The 21,753-nt window shown below is 41.0% G+C and overlaps 1 protein-coding gene across 2 annotated transcripts in view; it reads left to right on the top strand.

Annotated features, from left to right (window-relative positions):
• NPR3 (natriuretic peptide receptor 3) overlaps nt 1-21,753 on the top strand; it is a 66,026-nt gene that overhangs the window by 19,501 nt on the left and 24,772 nt on the right. For both annotated transcript variants that reach the window (XM_040630512.1, XM_040630511.1), the window contains exon 3: nt 1,853-2,019. In XM_040630512.1, coding sequence (XP_040486446.1) covers nt 1,853-2,019 — 167 coding nt within the window. The remainder of the gene's footprint in view (nt 1-1,852; nt 2,020-21,753) is intronic.

Raw genomic sequence — 21,753 nt, 5'->3', positions numbered from 1 at the left:
ACTCCACAAACAAATTCTTTGTCTGTGCCTTTTCTCATGCTCTACACTGAGGCTCCCAGCTGCCTACTGGATGTCATACACATTTGCACCTTTGCCTTGTGTCACAGGCTCTGCCAAGCACGCTTTTCCATCCTGCTTGCCTTCTACTAAATTCCTACTCACACAGTTAGGGCCGGCCAATGCCTCCTCCTCACTTGAAACCTTCTCCCTTGGGAGTGTGGGAGCTCCTTGCCTCTTCCCGTACCCTCTGCGTTCTTTCTTTCTACTCCCCTGCCTCCTGCCACAGTGGGCTAGCCGATACCCTGTCATAACTTCAGCTATTTGCACACGGACGTCTGAATCCCTCTCTTGAAGGTGGTGGAGGCTGTTCGAGATGTTCGTAATGCCTACTGTCGTGGCTGCCACGGAGCCCAGCGTGTGCTATGTGGTTAGCTACTATCTGTCTGATTGCAGCGGGGCTAGGAGCTCCTGAGCCACCAGCTCTTTCTGGGACTGTGTCTGTAAGAGGAGAGTGAGAGCTCCGCCAGCATCCTCGCTACTCACCCGCTGTTCTTCTGGAGTCCGCCGTGGACTGGGGGCTCAGTGCGAACAAATGACTCTGTGCTGGACTCCAGCAGGCAGCAGGTTGATTCTTTGTTGTGACTTCAGAGATCTGTAGGGGTCATAAGGATAATTCATAGAAACAACAGTCTACATTTCCTTTTGGGATCCTGCAGGCCACATGTTTCCTCAAAAATGAAACCGTAAGGAGAAGAGTACTAATTCTTCTCCATGTAATTTGCCTTTGGTTTTGTGAGAGGGAGCACTGTGAAGCAGGGGGTACCCAGTTTCTCAATGCCTCAGTTTCCCCATCTGTAAAAGAGGATAACGTAACCGATCCACAGAGTCTTGTGAAGATTAAATGAGTTTATACATATAAAGTGTTTAATAAATCGAGCCTTTCTTTTTTTCAAAGATTTTATTTACTCATTTGAGAGAGAGAGAGAGAGAGTGTGTGTGACAGTGAACACGAGCAGTGGGGAGGGGCAGAGGGAGAGGGAGAAGCATACTGCTGGCTGAGTAGGGAGCCCAGTGTGGGGCTTGATCCCAGGACCCTGGGATCACGATCTGAGCCGAAGGCAGATGCTTAACTGCCGGAGCCACCCAGGCACCCCAATAAATAGAGGTTTTATTATTATATATGTGCTCAATAAGTGTTAGCGATTTTTATTACTGTTGATGCCCTGATGAATATTGTCCAATAAATAATTTTTATATGATGTTGCCAGCACTAGAGAGAGATAAATCCTCATGGTCACCTAAGTTAGATTCATTCTGAGGAGATTCCAGAAATAGTTCAAAAAAATCAATAATCTTAATCTCCAAAGTTTTTCTACCAATAGCGCCCACTTTATCGTACTTGCGCGTATCCGCTGTGATACGCGGCGTTCTCTCCTCCCACATCCACACAACGTCAGGTGTATTGTACCATAGTCATGACTCCGTTGACCTCCACAGTTGACTGTAGGTATTAAAAAAAAATGTGAATGGAAAGGAATAAAAACTTTCTTCTTCCTCCAGCAGTGCTGCCATTCTCGGGGGCTGAAAATGACAGTTATACGTTATTATAAGGCAATTAACTCTAGAGTGCTTTTCTTTCTCTCTCACATTTCAGAGGAACACGTGTCCAAAAGGCCTTCTTCTCCTTTGAGGATCTTGGCATCGTCAGGTTATATCCAAGGGCAAAACTATGACAATACCGCCTGCCCCAGCTGCCAAAAGTAACACATAGTGACACGCTGCAGTCGAAGCAGGAGAATGGTCCTTTTATGGTGACTGCCCTGGAATTATAAATATTTTTATTTCTCTGTAGGAGATGGCTCGTGGAAGAGAGGAGACAAACATGACTTTGAAGCTAAGCAAGCATACTCATCCCTCCAAACAATCACTCTACTGAGAACAGTGAAGCCTGAATTTGAGAAGTTTTCCATGGAGGTGAAAAGTTCTGTTGAGAAACAAGGACTCAATGAGGAGGATTATGTAAGTGCTTGATTATGGGCCTAGGCCGTCAGCATCTCGAAAACAGTCTTCTGATTAAATCAGAGGTGACAGTGTCCCATTCTGAACCATTCAGAAATTCCTAGGTTCATGTCTGAATATCACTGAGCTTCTGTGTGTTTTTTTCCTGGCCCACTCCCACCCCCCAGCACCCCCACCCCACGTCTCCAATGGCTGCAGGAAGGAAAGTTGCTTGTTGTGGGTACTCACGGTGATGCTGAGCAGATGGTGGTCAGCTTTGGGCGCCTCTTTGGGAGTGTGTTCGGGGGGGGCAGGGAGGAAGATGGATGGTGGAGCCAAAGTTTTGCATGCCGAGTTTTTCCAAAGACTGATGGCAGGAGATATTTTGGGTCTTAGAAGCCTCTTTGTTTTGGCAATCTTTTTGGCGAGTCTGCTTCTGCCTCCTGGGGCAGCGTCATTTCCCTCGGGCATTCTAGGGCTTTGGGCTCCGTCAGTGCTGTTGTTACTGATGCGTTTCCCGAGAGTGGACTAGGGTCAGGAGCTTTGGCCACACTAAGAATGAGCAGAGGAACTCATCTAAGAGGTGGCACCGAAGATAGCTGGCCACACCCCACTTGGCCCCCTTGTTCTGCTGCCTCTGGCTCCTCAGAACTCTGCGTCCCTCCTGGAGATTCTTTCTCAGACAGGCTGAGCCGTGGACTCTCGTACTGATTGGGTGCGTGTGCTGGTTTTCCAAACTGTTCGCTCCACAGTGTCCAAAGCAGAAAAGGAGCAGCTTCTTAACAGGAGATACATGGCTTCAGATAGTTCTTGCCCAAAGTGGATAGTGACTGTCTTTGTAAGACCAGCTTCGCTTGGGCACTTCCAAACAGGGCCTCTCTCAGTTTCTTTATTTGAAGTCCTACAGAGGACAGACATTGGCCTCAGAGCCTGAATCTAACACTTCTTAGCTGTGTGATCTAGGGCAAATTACACAGTCTCTCTGGTCCAAACTACTCCCTGTTGGGAGGATTACAGAGAACCCATCCGAAGCATTTAGTGTTATCCCCATCAAAACGTTGGAGCTCCCTGAAGGATGCCTCTTTTATACTATTGTTATATTACATCTGGCTTTATAAGAATTTGCTATCAAAAGACATATAAAAGGTCTTATAAACATTTATTCATGTCTTAAATGTTATATATAATACACATATCATTTAAAATACCTTTTAACTTTCTAAATTGATACTGTCCAGTAGATATAGATATGTGAGTTGTAAATGTGAGCCACGTATGTAATTTAAAATTTCTAGTAGCCACATTTTTAAACAGTTAAAATAACCAGGTGAAATTAATTGAATACTATATTTTATTTAACGCACATAGAAACTGTTCTTTCAACATTTAATCAATGTAAAAACTACGGATGAGATTATATGTCCTTTTTATTGTGCAAAGTCTTTGAAATCCAGTGTGTATTTTACCCTTACAACATATCTTACTTCTGTTCGAATGCTCAGTAGCCATGTGTGACTCGTGGCTACCATACTGGACAGCGGGTTCTGAATTATGAAGGAAGTGCAGCTTCTGCCATAGAGCCCAGGTTTGAGGAAACCTATGATAGTGTTGTCATCATCCAAATCCTTTGCCCCAGGAATAGAAAGAACATAAAGGCACTGAGCATTTTTGTTTGGCCTTTCACCTACGGCTGTTGAAATTCAAGTACTACAATAGAGGCTGTCCCACATAATGATACTTCTTAGGTGAAAGAAGCTTGTACCTACTATAAAGACCCATAATGTATTCCAAACCAAGTGCCAGTGCTTTAGAGATTAGCTGTGGTTGTAGATTACAATACTGCTTCTCTCTGATGATGGGATCATTAAAACTGACTTTATAAATAAATGAAAATTATAATTTTAAGTAGAAATTAGAGCTCGTAATAATTTATTTCAATTCTGAACATGTGTCTACTTTTCATATTTTGTGTATTTTTTTATTTATTTTATTTTTAAAGATTTTATTTATTTATTTGACAGAGACAGCCAGCGAGAGAGGGGACACAAGCAGGGGGAGTGGGAGAGGAAGAAGCAGGCTCCTAGCAGAGGAGCCTGATGTGGGGCTCGATCCCAGAATGCTGGGATCACGCCCTGAGCCGAAGGCAGACGCTTAATGACTGCACCACCCAGGTGCCCCATGTGTATTTTTTTAAAGATTTATTGATTTATTTTTAGAGAGGGGAGGGGCAGAGGAAGAGGGAGAGAGAGAATCTGAAGCAAACTCCCCGCTGAGCGTAGAGCCTGGAGCGGGGCTGGATCTTGCAATCCTGAGATCATGACCTCAGCCGAAATCCAGCATCAGACGCTTAACCGGCTGAGCCACCCAGGCGCCCCGTCATAGTTTACGTGTGTTTAGTTGGGCTCTTTTGAGTGCCTGTTGCAGATGATCATTGGGTTAGTTTAGACAGGTGGTTGTGGTGAGCATTGTGGAAGAGGGAGATGTGGGAGCCAAAGACCAGGGAGCTGCTCTAGCTGGGACTCACGGGTGCTAGACCTTGATCTAATACAGCAGGAGACGCTTAACACAGCTAGCAAGCCTTAGTGGTCTTCATTCTAGGGCTCAGCTCTTTTCTAGGTCTTTCTGCTTCTCTTCTTTGTACCAATGGGTTGCCTTATCTGCTTACTTAGAGCTTCAGTCCATGATGGTCATCATGGGCTCTTCGGCCTCTGCTATTGATTTCAAATCCAGCAACTCTGGTGGACTCTCTTATTAGTTCTAAAATCCACCACTCATTTTTTAAACAATCACATGTCTTGTAAATAGTGGCAATTTTGTTTCTTTTCAATTCTTCTCCTATGTATGCTTAATTAAAAGTATACTTCATTAAATTAAGCATATTAAATTAAATTAAGTATACTTAATTAAATTAAAACTTTTAATGGCACTGGCTAGGATCCCAGTACAGTATTGACTATAAGCAGTGATAGTGGGCATCCTTGCCTTGTTCTTAACTTTAATGTGAAGAACACATAACAGATTTCATATCTGTTCAAATCACCATTTAAGCATAATGTTTAGTTGGGATTTTGGGGAGAGTCCTCATTAGATTATGGAAGTTCCTTTCTATTCTTTGCTGGTGAGGTTTTGTTCTGTTTTGGCAAAATTACGTCTTTTATTAGAATAACTGAAACGAAAACAGCATAACAAGCATTGAAGTTTATATAATGGAGGTTAGGGAAAGGCTCTGGACACAGGTTTTTATTGTAGGCACTGTAAATTGTGGTATATCCCTGACACTCTGTCATATATGTTAGTACTGCATTCATCGTGTTTAGATGTTGGCAGCAGCCTTGGAAAGGTTGTGATCTTCCCAAAATGCAAAAATTTGAAACTTTAAGCTTTGGTAAGCCTGTACTGAAACACTGGGAAGTTGGAGTGTCTATGATTTTTAAAATAAAATAACTATTTTATGTTTTCAATTTATCAAATTTTGATGGATTAATGCAAGTTTGTTTCCACAGAATTGATCTTCTTTTCCTTCATCCCTCCCTTTTTTCCTCCATCTCCACCTTTTGTGCTCTCCTTTTAAAGTTGATTTTTTATTGAGATAATTGCAGTTTTAAGATGCAGTACAGAGAGACCACTTGTATACATTGCCCAATTTCCCCCATTGGTAACATTTTGGAAAATTATATATCTGATCACAATACAGATATTGACACTGATACAATGCACTGACCTTACTCCTGTGTGTGTGTGTGTCTGTGTGTCTGTGTGTGTGTATAGTATAGAGTGTGCATATTAAGTGTAGGTTGGGGTGTTTGAATTTCATCAAATGCCTTTTCTACATATGCTGAGATAATCAGATGGTTTTTTCTTTGTTCTGTTATAATGTGCTAAGTTGCATTACTAGATTTTTCTCTTTTCCAGTGTTATTGAGATATAATTGACATATAACATTGTATAAGTTTGGTATATGCATATATGGCAAAATGCTTACCACAGTAAGTTAGTTAACACCCACCACCTTGCACAGTTATAAAATTTGTTTTCTGATGATAAGTTTTATGATCTACTATCTTTGCAACTTTCAAATATACAACACAGCATTAACTATAGTCATCACACTGTACCTTAAATTCCCAGAACTTACTTATAACTAGAAGTTTGTACCTTTTAGTCACTTCCACTACTGGATTTTTCTAATTTTAACAATGCCTGGACTCCAGGCATAACTGGTCTCTCTATACTTTAAGACTTTGAGCTTTTCTATTTCCCAGGTCATATTGCAGAGAATAAGATTATGGTTGCACCTGCGCTTGTTCGCCTGGGTGCGGCTTCTTCAGCAGCGTCATCTCGAGGGCTCTTGTTAGTCTGTACATTAGCATCTCTGGGTCACATATCTGCTCCTGTTTCCCTCCTCTTTGGTGGGTAGTTTGGCAGGTGCATGTGTGTGGTGTGATAGAAAATCAGACTGCTTAGGGCTGGGCTATCATTGGGACTGTATGTGTTGCATGTTCTTTAATAGTCTAGTTATTGACACATGTGTCTTATGATGACATTTCCACCATTCCTATGGGTAATACAAAAAAAAATTTTTTTTAAGATTTATTTATTTCTTTTGGGGGTGGGGATTGTATGAGGTGGGGAGGGGCAGAGGGAGAGGGAAAGAATCCCAAAGCAGACTCCCCGCTGAGCACAGAACCCGATGCCGTGGGGCTTGATCTCACCACCCTGAGATCATGACCTGAGCCAAAATCAAGAGTTGGCTGCTTAACCGACTGAGCCACCGAGGCGCCCCTAATAATATTTTTGCAAGTGCCTTTGTCCTTTTACTAGTGAGCCTAGTGGAGACCTATTCCATTCCGATACATCATGTTTTAGTAGGGCCCAGGGGCCACTACTGGAGGCAGTGTAGGCTAGGGGTTTCATAGAACTGGCTCTGCCTCTTACTGTCCTTATCTTGGGTACATTTCTGAAACTCTGTGCCTTAGTTTACTGACTATAAAATGGGGAAATAATTTTTAGCTGACAAGGCTGTTGAACTCAAGAATTGTATATAAATAATATTTAACACAATGCCAGGTACTTAGTAAATATTCAATGGATGATAGCTATTATTTCTCTTACTTTTGTTTCTTATACTCTAGACCAATGTATATGATACTCCTGCGTGCCTACAGTATCTAGTACTCCTACTTACCCTTCAGATCTCAACTCAGATGCCACCTTCTCAAGACATGTCTTTCCTGACACTCCAAACTATTTTATGGCACTCTGATTCTTTCCATCATAGCCTCTAGCTATGTGAGGGATTTTCTAATTAAAGCTGGCCTCTTCTACCAGACTGTAAGCTCTGTGGGAGCAGCAACTATGTCTGTTTCTGTTCATTCTTACATCCCCTTGTCGTATGCTTGGTACACAGGAAACAGCCAATAAACATAAACTGTTATTATCACGCTAACTATTTTAGTTATAAGTGAACAAGACGACATCAAATCCGACCTACTCCCAGCACAGTGATAGAAAAGTAGAAACTGAAGCCCAGGAAGGTGAGGTGGCCCTTCCAGATGTAAGCAGTATGCTGCACTCAATATAAAACTGTTGGGTGGTGATGGAATCCTATGCCTGGACCTTCTTAGGAGTTCAGTTTCACTTATACTGTGGGAGATGGTGTTGGGGGATAGTAATGGGTTTTCATAGTGGGGATTCTGAAGGCCCTCTGGGAGTCATCAGAAACCTCAAGTTAGAGGTAAAGCCCCCCTGGAGAGACCTTCAGCTCTCAGAAGGTTCCCTACGTGGCTCAGACAAGTGTTTGCAAAGTGCCTGCCTGGCCTTCTCTGGTGGTTTTTATTGTGTTGCCCACATGGGAGATGGCTCTCACTCAAGGGCATCTTAATGGGTGTTTGGCTTTTGCCATGTGAGTGGTTCCAATTCTAGAGCCCTGGATTTGGTTTTAGAATGCACTGTGTGGTGGCCAAGCCAAGATTAGTTGCATCCCCTGACTCCTGCTTCTGTGACTTCCTTTTTCCACTACATCAGTCTGACCCTTTTATTAACAACATGCCCAATATGGGGGTGAACCCATGACCTGAAGATTACATGTCTCGGGCCCTACAAGTGAGCCTGGCAGGCAACACAGGCTGAAGTCCTTCCTTCCTTTTCCTGCACCCTGCCTGCCCAAATACACACTTTTAAGATACCAATTTCTCTTTACTCTTTCACATGCTTGACAAAACCTGGCTAGGACTCTGTCTTCATCTGCAGCAACCTGTCCCTCCTGTTTTCTTCTGAAGTGTAAATTATGATTTCCTAGATCATGGGGTGCTGTTTATTGAGTGCTCCAGAGAGCATGGCTGTGAGCTTGATTTGTGACCATGCGGTGGTCCCATCTACGGTGAGATCCTCATCACCTAAAAATGCTCAAGCAGGTATACCCATGGCCATGAGCTCTGGAAGCCCACAAGAGCTGCACTTCTATGCCAGCATGGTCATAAAACATTATGCACCTCATACACCGACGGTATTCACAGAGATGTGGACAATTTATCTTGTAGCAGACCATATGTGGTGCGTGTGTGAAAATATCCGTGGTCCTAGAGGAATGAAATCAACCACAGTGGAGTGGGTTCACTTAGTTCTTTAGTAGGAAGCTCCTTCCAAATTCATCCAAGTTTCCATGACCTCTTTAAATGGATAATGGTCTCTTGACTTAGTGTTCATTAACTCTTTATAATTATGTACAAACTTTTGTGAGTGAATGAACATATGTATATTACTGGAGAGAGGGGCCAGTACCCCCACCTGTTTCTTAATGGGGTCAGAGTCACAAAGCAGTAAGAATCATTGAACTAGACCATGGCTAGCCAGCATACCATTTGCCCACTTATTGTCTGAAGCCCCATTTCTTCTTACAGATAGGGCGGAATATTGTGCACACACAGCTGCAGTGAAAACTCGCTCCCCTGGAAGAAAATGAAGAAACACCTAAATGCTGGAGTATTTCCTCATCTTAAATTCTAAAACCATTAGTTTTATTGCTGAGATGGAAGATACTTGGTCATTCATTCCTTCCTTCATTTTGGACTAGAGAGTCAGTCTAGTCTTTCCAATTCCTAGTGTTTTCACATTATGTCTTGAAGAGGTAGACTTAAATTTATCCTTGCTACTATTTCTCAGTTTAGACTGAGCCAGTGCTGGAGACATCTTTTCCCCTCTGGCAGCCTGTCTGACTTCTCAGTCGTGTAAATCCCACTCTTGGCCTTGCCCCATTCTCCCTATTGTGTTTGGCACTTCTGAGGCCCATTCACTGGCTGGCCTCGTAAACAGTTGGCTCTGCCTTTGGGTGAAGCTCACCTTCTTCCTCTGATGTTGTTGTTGTTGAAACCAAAATAATACATGACTTTCTAGACTGAATACAATAAATGAAAAAAAGAACCAGATGGAATTAAAAAATAAATTTATGGTACTGTAAGAATTATAGAGAAACAGCAGTGTCCTGTTCTTCTCTACTCCTGACTCCCATTCCTTAGAGGCAATAATCCTTAATGTTTTTATTGGCCTCTTCTGCTGTTTCCCTCTCTATTTCTAAAATAGCCTATTTATGCTGCTGATGTTGTTATATAAAATCTGCTATCATCTCATTATTTTCTAAAATGGAAATAGATTTAGCTCCTTTACAGTAACAGTTTCTCTACAAATACTTTTCCTCCCATCCTCCCAATATTTTATAACATAGTTTTTAGTTAAAGGTACATTCACAAAATAAAATTTGAAGAAAAGCTACCCCCCACATTCAGAGCTATTATTATTATGACCATATATATAATGAACCATGTAGCAGAACCATGTGGTGTTTTATGATTACATTTCCTCTCCTGTGTAGCCTTTTTCTCTGAAGTTAATAACTTCCTTGTTTTTTATTTGCTTCCATATAGTTCTCACTATTTTGTTCTCATTCCCTAGAATGATGTTAGTGATTTTTCTTCTTCAGCCCATTTTTTTCCTGCTCTAGTTTAGAGTAATTGCTTCCTTTAGAATCAACCTGGAAATGGTCCTTCAGTTTTCTCCTGTATTAGGTCCCCTTTTTCTTAGATATCAAATCTCCTTCTTAGTTGAATTTCGCCTTAATTTTGAAGAAGATGATGTGAGTGGAAAATCTTTTGAGACTTTGAATATTACAAAACATTTTGTTTTATTTTTATATCTAATCGATTATTTAGCTGGGTATAAAATTTAGTTTGAAGATTCATTTTCCCTTAAATTTTGATGTCATTGCTCTATTGTTTTGCAGCTTTTGGTGTTACCATTCTGATTATTTATGTTTTTCATGTCACATTTTTTTTCTCTGTCTATAGAAGCCTTTAGTATTTTCTCTGTATTGTTGATTGTTTAATCAGGGTCTAGTCAGGAAAAACTAGGTAATTCAACAGAAGGAATTTAATAGGAGAAGGTAACTTTAAGGTGTAGGAAGAGCTGAAATGCCAAATAGAATAGTGAGGCAAGCCAGAAATTAGCAACAGCAAAAGCTATTACCATTTCCAGAGCTAGAAGGACCAGGAAAGAAATAGTTTTACCAGGACCAAAGAGTTAGGGCTGCTCATAGGAGCTAGATGCATGGAAGAAATGCATCCTTGGCCAGAGATGCCACCTAAGGTGAGGGGGGAGAGAGGAAGAAATATCCTGGTTTTTTCCTTCTTCCTGACTCTCCCACCAGTGCTTCCCATTGGCTGAACCAACCAGAAGTCAGCTGACAGGGAAATGCAGCCTGGAGGAATCATCCTCCTGTGATATAGGGCAGAGCAAAGCAGATGCAGGGAGGGAAATGAATTGGAGGCCACAGGCAGACAATTGGCTCACTGGTGCTCTGTGTTTTCACAATGATGTGTCTTGGTGTGGGTCTTTTAAAATCTTTGTGCTGGTCACTTTGCTTGCTTTCCAGAAATTTTGAAGTTGGATGTTGGCTCTTTTCAGTTGATTCTTCAAATTTTTTCTCCCATTTTCCAACTCTGCCTTTTTCTTTTCCTTTCTGAGAGATTGCCTCAACTTTATCTTCCGAAGTGTCCACTGAATTTTTAAATTCTGCTATCATATTTTTAATTTCCAAGAGCTCTCTCTTATTCTCTTTCTAAAAAATAGTACCCTGGCGTTGTTTCCTGGATTCAGTATCTTATCTTTCTGCATATACACTTTCATCAGATCTAGACTACATTTCTTTCACATTTTAACTTATCTGAAGTTGGGATCCATGTTATAATTAGTGGACTATCACAATTTAGTAAGTAGAATTTTTTCTAAGGGAACATAAAACAAAGATGCTTTTTACAATTCTGGTATCTTACTTTTGTTGAGATGAGGTGTTTTTTGGTAAGTTTTCTTTTACTTTCTTCATTGTTTATTTCAAGTTCCTTTTAAAAAGTATTCCTTTTGATTTCTTTCTCTTTCATATTACAAGGTTTTCTTAAACTATTGGTAAACTTTAGCTATTTAAGGGTGATCCATGAAAGAGACTATCTAGAAGCTCTGTGTGCATGAAAACGTGTTTAGAGGTAGATTTTATTGTAGGGTAATAAGGTATTGAGCTAGTTTTTTCTTTTCTTTTCTTTTCTTTTCTTTTCTTTTCTTTTCTTTTCTTTTCTTTTCTTTTCTTTCTTTCTTTCTTTCTTCTTTCTTTCTTTCTTTCTTTCTTTCTTTCTTTCTTTCTTTCTTTCAGATTTTATTTATTTATTTGACAGAGATAGAGACAGCCAGCGAGAGAGGGAACACAGCAGGGGGAGTGGGAGAAGAAGCAGCAGGCTCCCAGTGGAGCATGGAGCCCAATGCGGGGCTCGATCCCAGAATGCTGGGCCGAAGGCAGACGCTTAATGACTGAGCCACCCAGGTGCCCCTGAGCTAGTTTTTTCAAAGGCTTATCCGAAATATGATTAGCTGGAGGTTGTTTCTCTTAGGCTCATCGAAGAATTCACCAAATCCCTTCTTGAGAGTTGTAAAGCTTCCCTACATTCTGGGAGACCATGGTGGGGAAGCTTCACCTTCAGGATTGTAGACTTTTCACTTAAACCTCATTTTCAGTTTTATGCTTCACCTGAGCTCCACCTGTGCTTGATACCTTCCTGTTCAGATCTTTTTTGTGTCAACAGCTTTAGCCAATAAACCTCCTGTTTTCTGCCTGGATGGGAAGGGACAATTTCTTCTCTGGGTAAGGTTTGTTGGTGGCTTGGGGCAGGGGAAGTGCATTTGAGTCGAAGTGATCTGTACACAGCCTTTCAACTAATCCCACCATTTTCAACTGCATGGCACCCCTGCCTCCAGAGGTAACAGGTGCCTCCAATTCTAGAGCTTCTTTATGAGAATTCTTTGTTTTTTACTGGCACTCCCTGCTCTATTCCTGTACATAGTCTAGTTTCAGCTTCTTGGGTCTATTGTGTTGGTTACCCCTTTCCAGCTTCCAAAATTTTGTTGATATTTCTCATCTATTTCCTTCCTGTACTCTTTCCACTTATAAGTTTACACCTTAAAAAATTTCTCTTATTGTTGTTTTGGTAGGGATTTTGGAGGGAATGTGTGTTTTACCGAAGTCTCCCTGGATTGTTGAATCTCAGGACCATGCAAATGTTCAAAGATGGTGATGCCATCTTGTTTTGTATGTTTGTTTGTTTTTTTTGGTAGTGACAGGTGTGGGAGGGTAATCTCGTTATATTCAAAGCAAGGAAGAGAGTTGAGTGTGTTTGAGAGAGGGATCTATCGTGTTTCTTGTGGTCCCAAAAGCTGTAGCTCCTTTAGAATTTCCTATTTGGTTCCAGTTTCCCTTGTAGTGGCTACTTTTTCTTGACTTACTAGCTTAGTGTTCACTTTCTCACCCTCACAGACATGTCTGCCTTGGGTGATTCTTTAAAAGCAGTTATACACAAGCAACATACATTAACAGTAATACTAAGAAAAGGGTTGTTCTTTTACAGGTTTGTTATACAGGTGTATGAAGACTTTTTTTTTTTTAACTTTATGTCTAGGACTAAACTCCTCTAATACAGCTTATATACCAGATTCTTTTGAAAAATGATTCTTTTGTACATATACAGGAACATCATCTAGGGATCCTGTTGCCAGTCAAAGTAGAAGTTTAGGTTTGAAAGTAGATTTTTTAAAAGCCAAGTTGACTCAGTTTAAGGTTAGAAGATGGGATATTTAAATAAAAATAATGGGAGCTGTTTGTGTCCTGGCACATTATTTGTAATTTATCACAGTGCAGTGGTAGCAACTTAAACCCCTTTCTAGAATCGGTTAGGACTCTTTTATTATAAAACAAAATACTTTAGGAAAAAAGTTAAAAAACATTTGAAGATGTTAACAGGCCCCAACGTGGGGCTCAATTACCTTCCAAAGCAGAGACTGTCTCCTCTGAATGTGATCCAACCCCTAGTAATCTCCACTATTGCAGACAGCATTATTCTAGAGCCAAATGCAATCCAGCTGGGGAAGAGCTGTGGGAGAGAAGGCCGACTTCCTGACCATGGACTAGGGCAGTGGACTTGGGCTAAGAAAGCCCTTGGCCAGGTCCTTCACCTCTCAGGGCTTCCTCTATTATAAAACCAGAGATTTGGGCTACCACCTCAAGGAGCTTTCCCAGGCCCAAGTTTCTGTTATTACATATTCAAAGTGTTTTTCTGACTTTAGTCTTAATTTAGAGGCTGTTTCATTGTCCTTATCTGGGTATGGAATGTACATCCTTTACCGAAAAATCACAGTGTAACAATCATCACAAGACGTCCCCTCCCCTATTTTAGGAGATTTATTACAATGTTCTATTCTGCTGCTTGTAACCTTACATCAGAAAAGTCTCTTGGAAATTTTCATTACTTCGGTTTTTTAAGAACAAAGGACCAACTTTTCTTCAGCTTTGAAATGGTCACCATTCTATGGTATGTGTTTGCATATGCAAAACTCACCTTTGCATACATAAGGAATTGCAGTGTTCTGTGTTCAATCTGCCTTATTAGCAAAGAGAGCTGCAAGTGTACTTTTGCAAACACCAAATTAGAGCCTAGTTTTTAAGATGAATCAGAACTGTTTTTTAGTCTTTCTCCAATGAACCTCAGAAATGGCTTTTTGTTGTTACAAAAAGGTGTTCTAGTTATAAAGAACGTGTAGAGCCTCCCCTCACTTTTTTTTTTTTTTAATGAAATAATGCTGCATCCTTAGTGCTTTGGTTTTCAAATTCGGTTTCATGCTTCTTAATGCCACCTCTGTTCTTGACTTGGGGTAGAATTTGGTAAATGCTGTTTTTATTTCTAACCAGGTATTCTGAGCAGGGGGTGATTTTATAACCTTGAATATTTGCTCGTTTGAGGTTAGCGGGCCACCCATAGCTTGTTTTTTCTCCTTATTTAAAAGTTGAAAATTTAACTAACTAAACAAATATTCCGGCAGTGTTTGAGGCACAGCAGTATTGTTAGGGAGGTGGGATGTGTATTTGGGCATTGCCTCTCTCCCACGTTTCCCGCTGACACTCAAAAATGAAATGGGAGCCTGGGGAGCAGCCGATTTATCTAGCCAAGGTATTTGAACAGAGACAGGTTTAATAAATCATTGCTTAGATAGGCCACACATTACATTTTGGAAAGCCCAAAATGTTGGAAAACACCGCTCTCATTTCCTTCAATGAGGGGATGGCCTAGCAGTAAAGCTGTTTAAACCAGCTTGGATTTTGACACTGGTTTCGCACAGGAACAGTGTGGGAGGTGCCATCAGTTGAAAAGTTATCTGATCATCAATAAAATCTTGGCCAGGCACTTCACCCCCTCTTGTCTTACATAATATCATTTAATGGACTCTGTATACTCTTACTGAGATTTTTAAAAGTTAGTTCTGCAGTAAAAGTCATGAAAGAAGAAAATGCAGCTGATGGATGCAAGCCCTGTTTGCCCCACTGCTGAAGAGACTGTGCATAGGCGAGCTTTTGTGTCTGCCAGAGATGCTTCGGAAGGAGACCCTCCCCTCCCCCCGCACGCTGCCGGCTCCCCTTTTTGTCTTCAGTCCCTTTCTTTAAAGTCAGCCAGGGAATCATTTGTCCAAATGAAAAGGCCCTTTCAGGCTCTGAGAGCTCTGCTAATTGTATTTGAAAGAGTAAAAGCGAACCACAAGTTGGCTTTTAACAACAGAAAAATAATGAGTTCACATACCAACATATTAATAAGATTAGTTTTATTAGGAAAATGTAATCAGGCAGACAGTGGCCCTGCAGAAGGAGTGGCTTATTAAAAGCCACTCTTTTCGCTAGCTAAAGAAATACCAGTTGGCTTTCAAAGCACATTTAAATAAAGATGCACTGACATCTAAAAAATAGTCACTTTCCTTTTCTTGAAATAGGAAAATTGCCTTGAAATTGTTTATTCTTGTAACTTTTAAATTGTTTTCGTTGTGCCACATTAGAGTATTTTAAAAACTTGGGAGTCTCTCAACTAAATTGCTTTTTGTTTGATTGTAAATCTTTTATCCATTTGCTTGTGAGTTTTCACATATTGGCAGGTGTGGATTTATTAATTGCAAAAATAGTACCGAACAGGTGCAATCTGAAAATGTTTGAAAAAGGAAGAACCACAGTACTTATAAAAAAGGACTTTTCCAAACAGTGGGTTTCATTTTGACCTTTAGAAAGACAATCACTGTTTTTTTTATTTCCATTAGTTACAGTGATATACTTTCAGTTAGAAAGATATTTTGCAATAATGGTGACAATATACTCAAATATGCTTGATTAAAATAGCAATGCAGTGAGGAAAAACATTTCACAAGTGAAAGGCTACGCTGTTTTACTCTTTTTTTTCACTTGTATTGTCACTGCATGGAGTAGAGGGCATTTTCGCACCTTGGCCAAATTCTTCACAATGAAAACACAATTTAAGTTCTTTTTAGAATAATCAGATCACTTAAACTGTGGACCGTGGCTACGTTACCATTTGGCTTGCAATGAGCACACACGTCAGCTTGAACTATTATACCCATTAGTGCACATGAAGGAGCCCACCGCAAAACCGTAGAGGGGAAAGCTCTGATTAATCTGTTTTTGCTTTTCTCCCCTGGTGCTCCTGGAGACTCAGGGTCTCAGCATCCCTCTTTCTCCACATGGTGAGGAACTCATTTACACAAAGATATTGGGGTTCGGTAGGTTAGCATTGCCAGGATATCGCATTTATAGGAAGCACCTAGAAAAGGAAGACTTACAGTAAGTGAGCCTAGAGGTGGAGTTTTGCTGTCAGGGGGAGGAGGTGAAAGAGTCTCCCAAATGCCAGGATTCATTCTTTCTCAGAGGGAAATCTTGCTTTAGTCAGATCACCCCCCCCCCCCCCCCCACTAGAGCAGCACTTCGACGCCAGGACGCGAAGCCTTGCATTTTACTGATAGGACAGCCGCAAAAGGACTTGGCATTTCACATAAATTGACAGGAGCCAGAAGAGAATGCCCATGTGTCCAGCCTTCCAGCCTGGGGGAAGGGAGGCGGACAGGCCCCAGCCAGCTTCGTGGGCCGCTGCACTAACACAGGATTCTGGTGTTGGATGCTGACAGCAGCCACAGGGTTTTAAAGTCCAAGGGTAGAGTTCTGGTTCATAAGGCCTGGCCATTGATGCTGCTGTCTGTGTGGGTGGATGTGGTAGAGGAGCCCGAGGTAGTGGTTCAATAAATATTCATTAATGGGCATTGAAACAATTGATGACCTCAGGGCACGCGACCTTGGTGCCAGAGACTTTAATCTGTGAAATGGAGAAAACCGCACCGAGTTGCTCTTGGAAGTTACGAAAAATGATTGAGAGTGATAGTGTCCAAAGAAAACAGCCTGGCAGCCAGAAGCAGGACATCCCGGAGCCTTGCAAGCAGCATGCCACAGCACTTGTAAGTGACATCCTTTCTGGGGGCCGGCCAATTGTTAAACGAGGAGAACTAGAATAATACATTGCTACGGACTCGATCCGCTTCCCAGTTGTGAAATTTGAAAGTAGCTCAAGCTGTAGGAAATTATTTTGCATTAGTATTTATCTTCTGATTTTTGCCCCCTTGGAGTGAGCGTGCTTCATTTTGTAAAGTTCTAAAAATCTTCCTCCCACAGGCTGTTTTTGGAGGGAGGGAGGAGGTGAACCAAGGATCTCTTTTTTTTTGGTATAATAATTTGATAATTGGCCTAAATTGAGAGCTCTTTATTAATTATTTCCTTTATTCTTTCCTTTTCCTGCTCTATGTGAGATAATTACTAATTCACTGAAGTCAGATGGCTGTGTTTCCAGCCCATCGTGAAGATCTTAAAGATTTAATTTCTCTGTTAGTAAATGGCCCTGTGTCAGATTGGCACCTTAATTAGCCCAGTGTTGCCATACAAATTACATGCATTTCAATTTTAGGACATTTTTCCTTTTCTGTACTCAGCAGTGACATATATTTAATGTCAAACCTATGTCCAAGAATTTCTTGGGGAGGGGCAGCTGGATGGCTCAGTCGGTTAAGCGTCTGCCTTTGGCTCAGGTCATGATCCCAGGGTCTTGGGATTGAGCCCTGTGTCGGGCTCCCTGCTCAGTGGGGAGCCTGCTTCTCCCTTTCCTTCCCACTTGTGGTGCTCTCTCTCACTATCTCTGTCTCTCTCTCAAATATATAAATAAAATCTTAAAAAAAAAAAGAAAATGTAAATAAAAAAAAAAGAATTTCTTGGGGAGAGCAGATCTCAGATACAGTTCCTAGGCTTTCTGGGTGCACACGTAGCTTGCTGACCCCTTGACCCTGTGCATCACCATGCGTAGAGTTAAGCCCGGAGATATTTGAATCCGTATGCATACCATCGAGCATTTACCAAGTCCTTGCTTTGGTCAAGACATTGTGCCCGGTCCTGTGAGGACCATTCAGCATCTGTGTGGGTGGCTGTGGAAGGACAGGTAGGAAGAGATGGGTACAGATGAGCCTCCTAAGTGAGGCTAACGGAGTCCAAGCTTAGAAGTAGGAACACCATTAGACGCATTTAGGGAATCGTGAGCAAAATAACCTGGCTTGACCAGAGAGATTTCACAGAGGAGTAGTTTGGAAAGGTCTCTTTCTGTGTTGAAACTTGCCCCTCCCTTGGCTGCCAAGACGCCACCGTCTCCAAGTTCTCTGCCTACACTGCAGTCCTTGCTAGTGTCCTTTCATGAATCCTCTCTCCCACTCGCTCCACAAATATTGGTGTTTCTCAGGGTTCTTCCCTTGGCCCTTTTCTCTCCAAACACTATTTCTGGGCAGCACATCCACTTGTCTGGGAGGGATGTTCACCTCTATGTGGATAGCACCTAAATTTGTATCTCCAGTGGCAGCCTGTCTCCTGAGTGGCAGGTCCCCCCTTCCAAATTCCCACCGGCACCTCTGCCGGAATAACATGGTATCTGCCTGCCTCATGCTTTTATTGGGAACTGCTCCATTTCGGTGCTTGGCTGGATGAAGCAGAGAGGGGCGTCAAGGAGGATGGGAGTTTGAATTCAAAGAACTTGTTTTACATGCAGAAGGAAGTGGGAAGTAGGAGACTGTAGTCAAAAGGAGATTGTCTCTCATAGTCCATAGTCTCTCATGTTTCATTCCCCCTTCTGATTACCCCCCTTTCTTTATCCCTTTCTTCCCCTACCGATCATCCTAGTTCTTATGTTCCATAGATGAGAGAAATCATATGATAGTTGTATTTCTCTGCTTGACTTATTTCACTTAGCATTATCTCCTCCAGTGCTGTCCATGTTGTAGCAAATGTTGAGAACTCGTTCTTTCTGATAGCTGAGTAATATTCCATTGTATATATGGACCACAACTTCTTAATCCAGTCATCTGTTGAAGGGCAGCACGTATTGCATGGTGCACTGGGTGTTATACACAACTAATGAATCATCGAGCCTTACATCGGAAACCGGGGATGTACTGTATGGTGACTAACATAATATAATAAAAAATCATTTAAAAAAAAAATAAAATAAAATAAAATTGAATATGTATATTTATACTAAAAAAAAAAAAAAAAAAGGAGATTGTCAAGGATTTTGTGAAGTAGAACTGCTCCGGGTGATGACAAGGTCTAGGGTCTTGCTCCAGAGCAGTCACATTAGGATCAACTGGGAGATATTGAAGCGAGGGATCTTGCTGCTTCATTCCGTAGATCTACTGAATCAGAATCTGCATTTGAACGAGGTTCCTAGGTGACCTGTATGCACATTAAGGTCTGAGAGGCGTTGGTCTAGGGTGTGTGCATGAGAGTGAGTTGAAATTGAGGGGAGATGAAATTTGTCAAATAATGGCTGTCAGGGAACCAAGAGGCTGTGGTGTTGAATGAATGAATAATGCACAGGGACACTGAAATGGCCCAGTAAGAATGCAATAATGTGGGCGGAGAGGAAGAATGTGAGCCAACTGCCAACCTCCTTAATGCATTCATTATGCCCTGGGAGCGAGGGAGGGTCCTTGCGTCAGATGACAGAGATATTTGACAGAGGATTTTTGACATCTCAGTTCTTTGAGAATAGAATCTCTAATTAGGATTTCCCCCCCCTTTAAGTTCCATATCTCAGCTCTTAAGATAACATAGCAGGTTCTTAAATGATGACGGATTAGCTTTATGAGCAGTGGACTTAATGAGGCTAAGCCCTGTTTTCTGGCTTTACGTCAATTTATAATTTTTCTTTTCTTCTTCATCCTTTTTTTTTTTTTAAATAGCAGTAAGAGCTGACTTTAATGATCTGATATCCAAAATTACCCTTTTTTTTCTTTCTTTGATTCTATTTTCCTGACAATTAAAAATGTATTTGCTAGGATAAACTTTCATATTCTTTTTTTCTTCCTCCTGATATGTAGATAACATCTTGAAAATCTCATGCTAGAGAAGTTACATTTGTCTTTGAAAGAAGAGGCTGATATCTTTGGTTCTCTATCCCTGCATGTGAATTCAGTCCTCGGGGAGGTGCCTTGCTTGATAAGCAAGTTAACATGGATGATGAAGGTGCTGGTTTGGAGTTAGGAGATTTGAGTTCTGGTTGTAGTTCTGTCCTGGTATCTTCGTGACTTTGAGTGAATCAGGCAACTGTTACGGGCTTCAGTTTCTCATGTACACAATATGCTGGTTGGACTGTATGAGCTCTAAATTCCCTTCAGTTTGTGGAATTTTATAATTCTCTGGTTCTTTGGGGCTATACCCAGGAGTTTCTTCTATCGTGGCCAATATATTTATTGAGTTCAGTGTTATTATGCCTTTCAAAATATTGTGGCTACTGCCGTGATTCAAAATCATGACACATCTGCATCTAGAATATTCTGACTGTTTTGGTAACTTTCTTAAGCATATCGAGTATCCTCACATTAGCAGAGTATGTTAGCTCTACAAGTTTTTAAAAAGAAATAGAGAATCTTTTAATTGCCCAAGGGAATGAAACAATTTTCTTAATGAGATAGACTTAAAAAGACCAATCTCTTCAAAATGTATAATAAGATGTAGCATGATTCAACCTTGTGAAGACTATGGGGCATTTCTTGAAATTTGAAGACTTAACTGAATTCTCAAACTGTAGACCTGAAGGCATACTTTCAGGATAATTACAAGGGATGACTATTCTTCCTGGTAGTTAGTAAGCATATGAAACTCATTATTTGCATAGTTTCCAAAGGCTGTCTTAAAATGTGTTCCAGAATGATTTAGATAAGTTCATTACGATGGATTCCAAATGGGACTGAGAGCGTGTCGGTCATTTGGTGTGTGGCTCTACTCTTTTAGGTTGATATTTAAGATCTATAAATGTCTTTTAAAAAATTATTGATTTAAAAATTAAAAAAATTTTGATTGATGATAGAAAATGCAGAACTAGACTGGACAAAGCATGAATGACTGTTATGTATTTTCATGTGTTCTAATAGCACCAACTGTGGAAAATTTCCACTATTTTCCTAGCTTGAGTTGTTCATTTAGGGAATTGATTAATAAAGAAAACTTTTTATTGTGGGAAATTTCAAATATATACAAAAAGAGAGCGCAGTATAGTGAAGCTCCATGTCCCCATCATTCAGCTTCAATAATTACCAACTCAGTCTAATTTCATCTGTAAACTTGCCTACCTTCACCCCTGACACCTGATAATTTTGAAGCTAGTCTAAGGCATCCTCATCCTGTCTGTAAATATTTTAGTTTGATTCTAAAAGATAAGACTCTTTAGTATTTTTACAAGTATGCAATACAGTATTGTTAACTATAGTCACAATGCTACACGTTAGATCCCTAGAACTTATTCATCTTATAAGTTTGTACCCTTTGACTAACATCTCCCCGTGTCTCCCACCCCCAGCCCCTGGCAATCACCATTCCACTCTCGGTTTCTATGAATTCGACTTTCTTAGATTCCACTTATAGCTGAGATCATAGAGCATTTGTCTTTCTCTGTCTGGTTTATTTTGCTTAGCATAATGCCCTCTATGTTCATCTATATTGTCACAAATGGTAGGATTTCCTTCTTTTTTATGGCTGAATAATATTCCATTGCATATCTATCAGTTAATTTATCTATTAATTTATTGATGGATACTTAGGTTTTTGTGTGTATGTGTGTCTTGGCTATTGTGAATAATGCTGCAATGAACATGGGGTTGCAGATATCTCTTCAAGATACAGATTTCAGGGGCGCCTGGGTGGCACAGCGGTTGAGCGTCTGCCTTCGGCTCAGGGCGTGATCCCGGCGTTATGGGATCGAGCCCCACATCAGGCTCCTCCGCTATGAGCCTGCTTCTTCCTCTCCCACTCCC

The sequence above is a fragment of the Ursus maritimus genome, unplaced genomic scaffold (genome assembly GCF_017311325.1).
Source record: "Ursus maritimus isolate PB19 unplaced genomic scaffold, ASM1731132v1 scaffold_15, whole genome shotgun sequence".
Taxonomy (NCBI): Eukaryota; Metazoa; Chordata; class Mammalia; order Carnivora; family Ursidae; genus Ursus; species Ursus maritimus.
The sequence above is the reverse complement of the archived record's forward strand: the minus strand, read 5'-3'. Positions and strand labels throughout refer to the sequence as shown.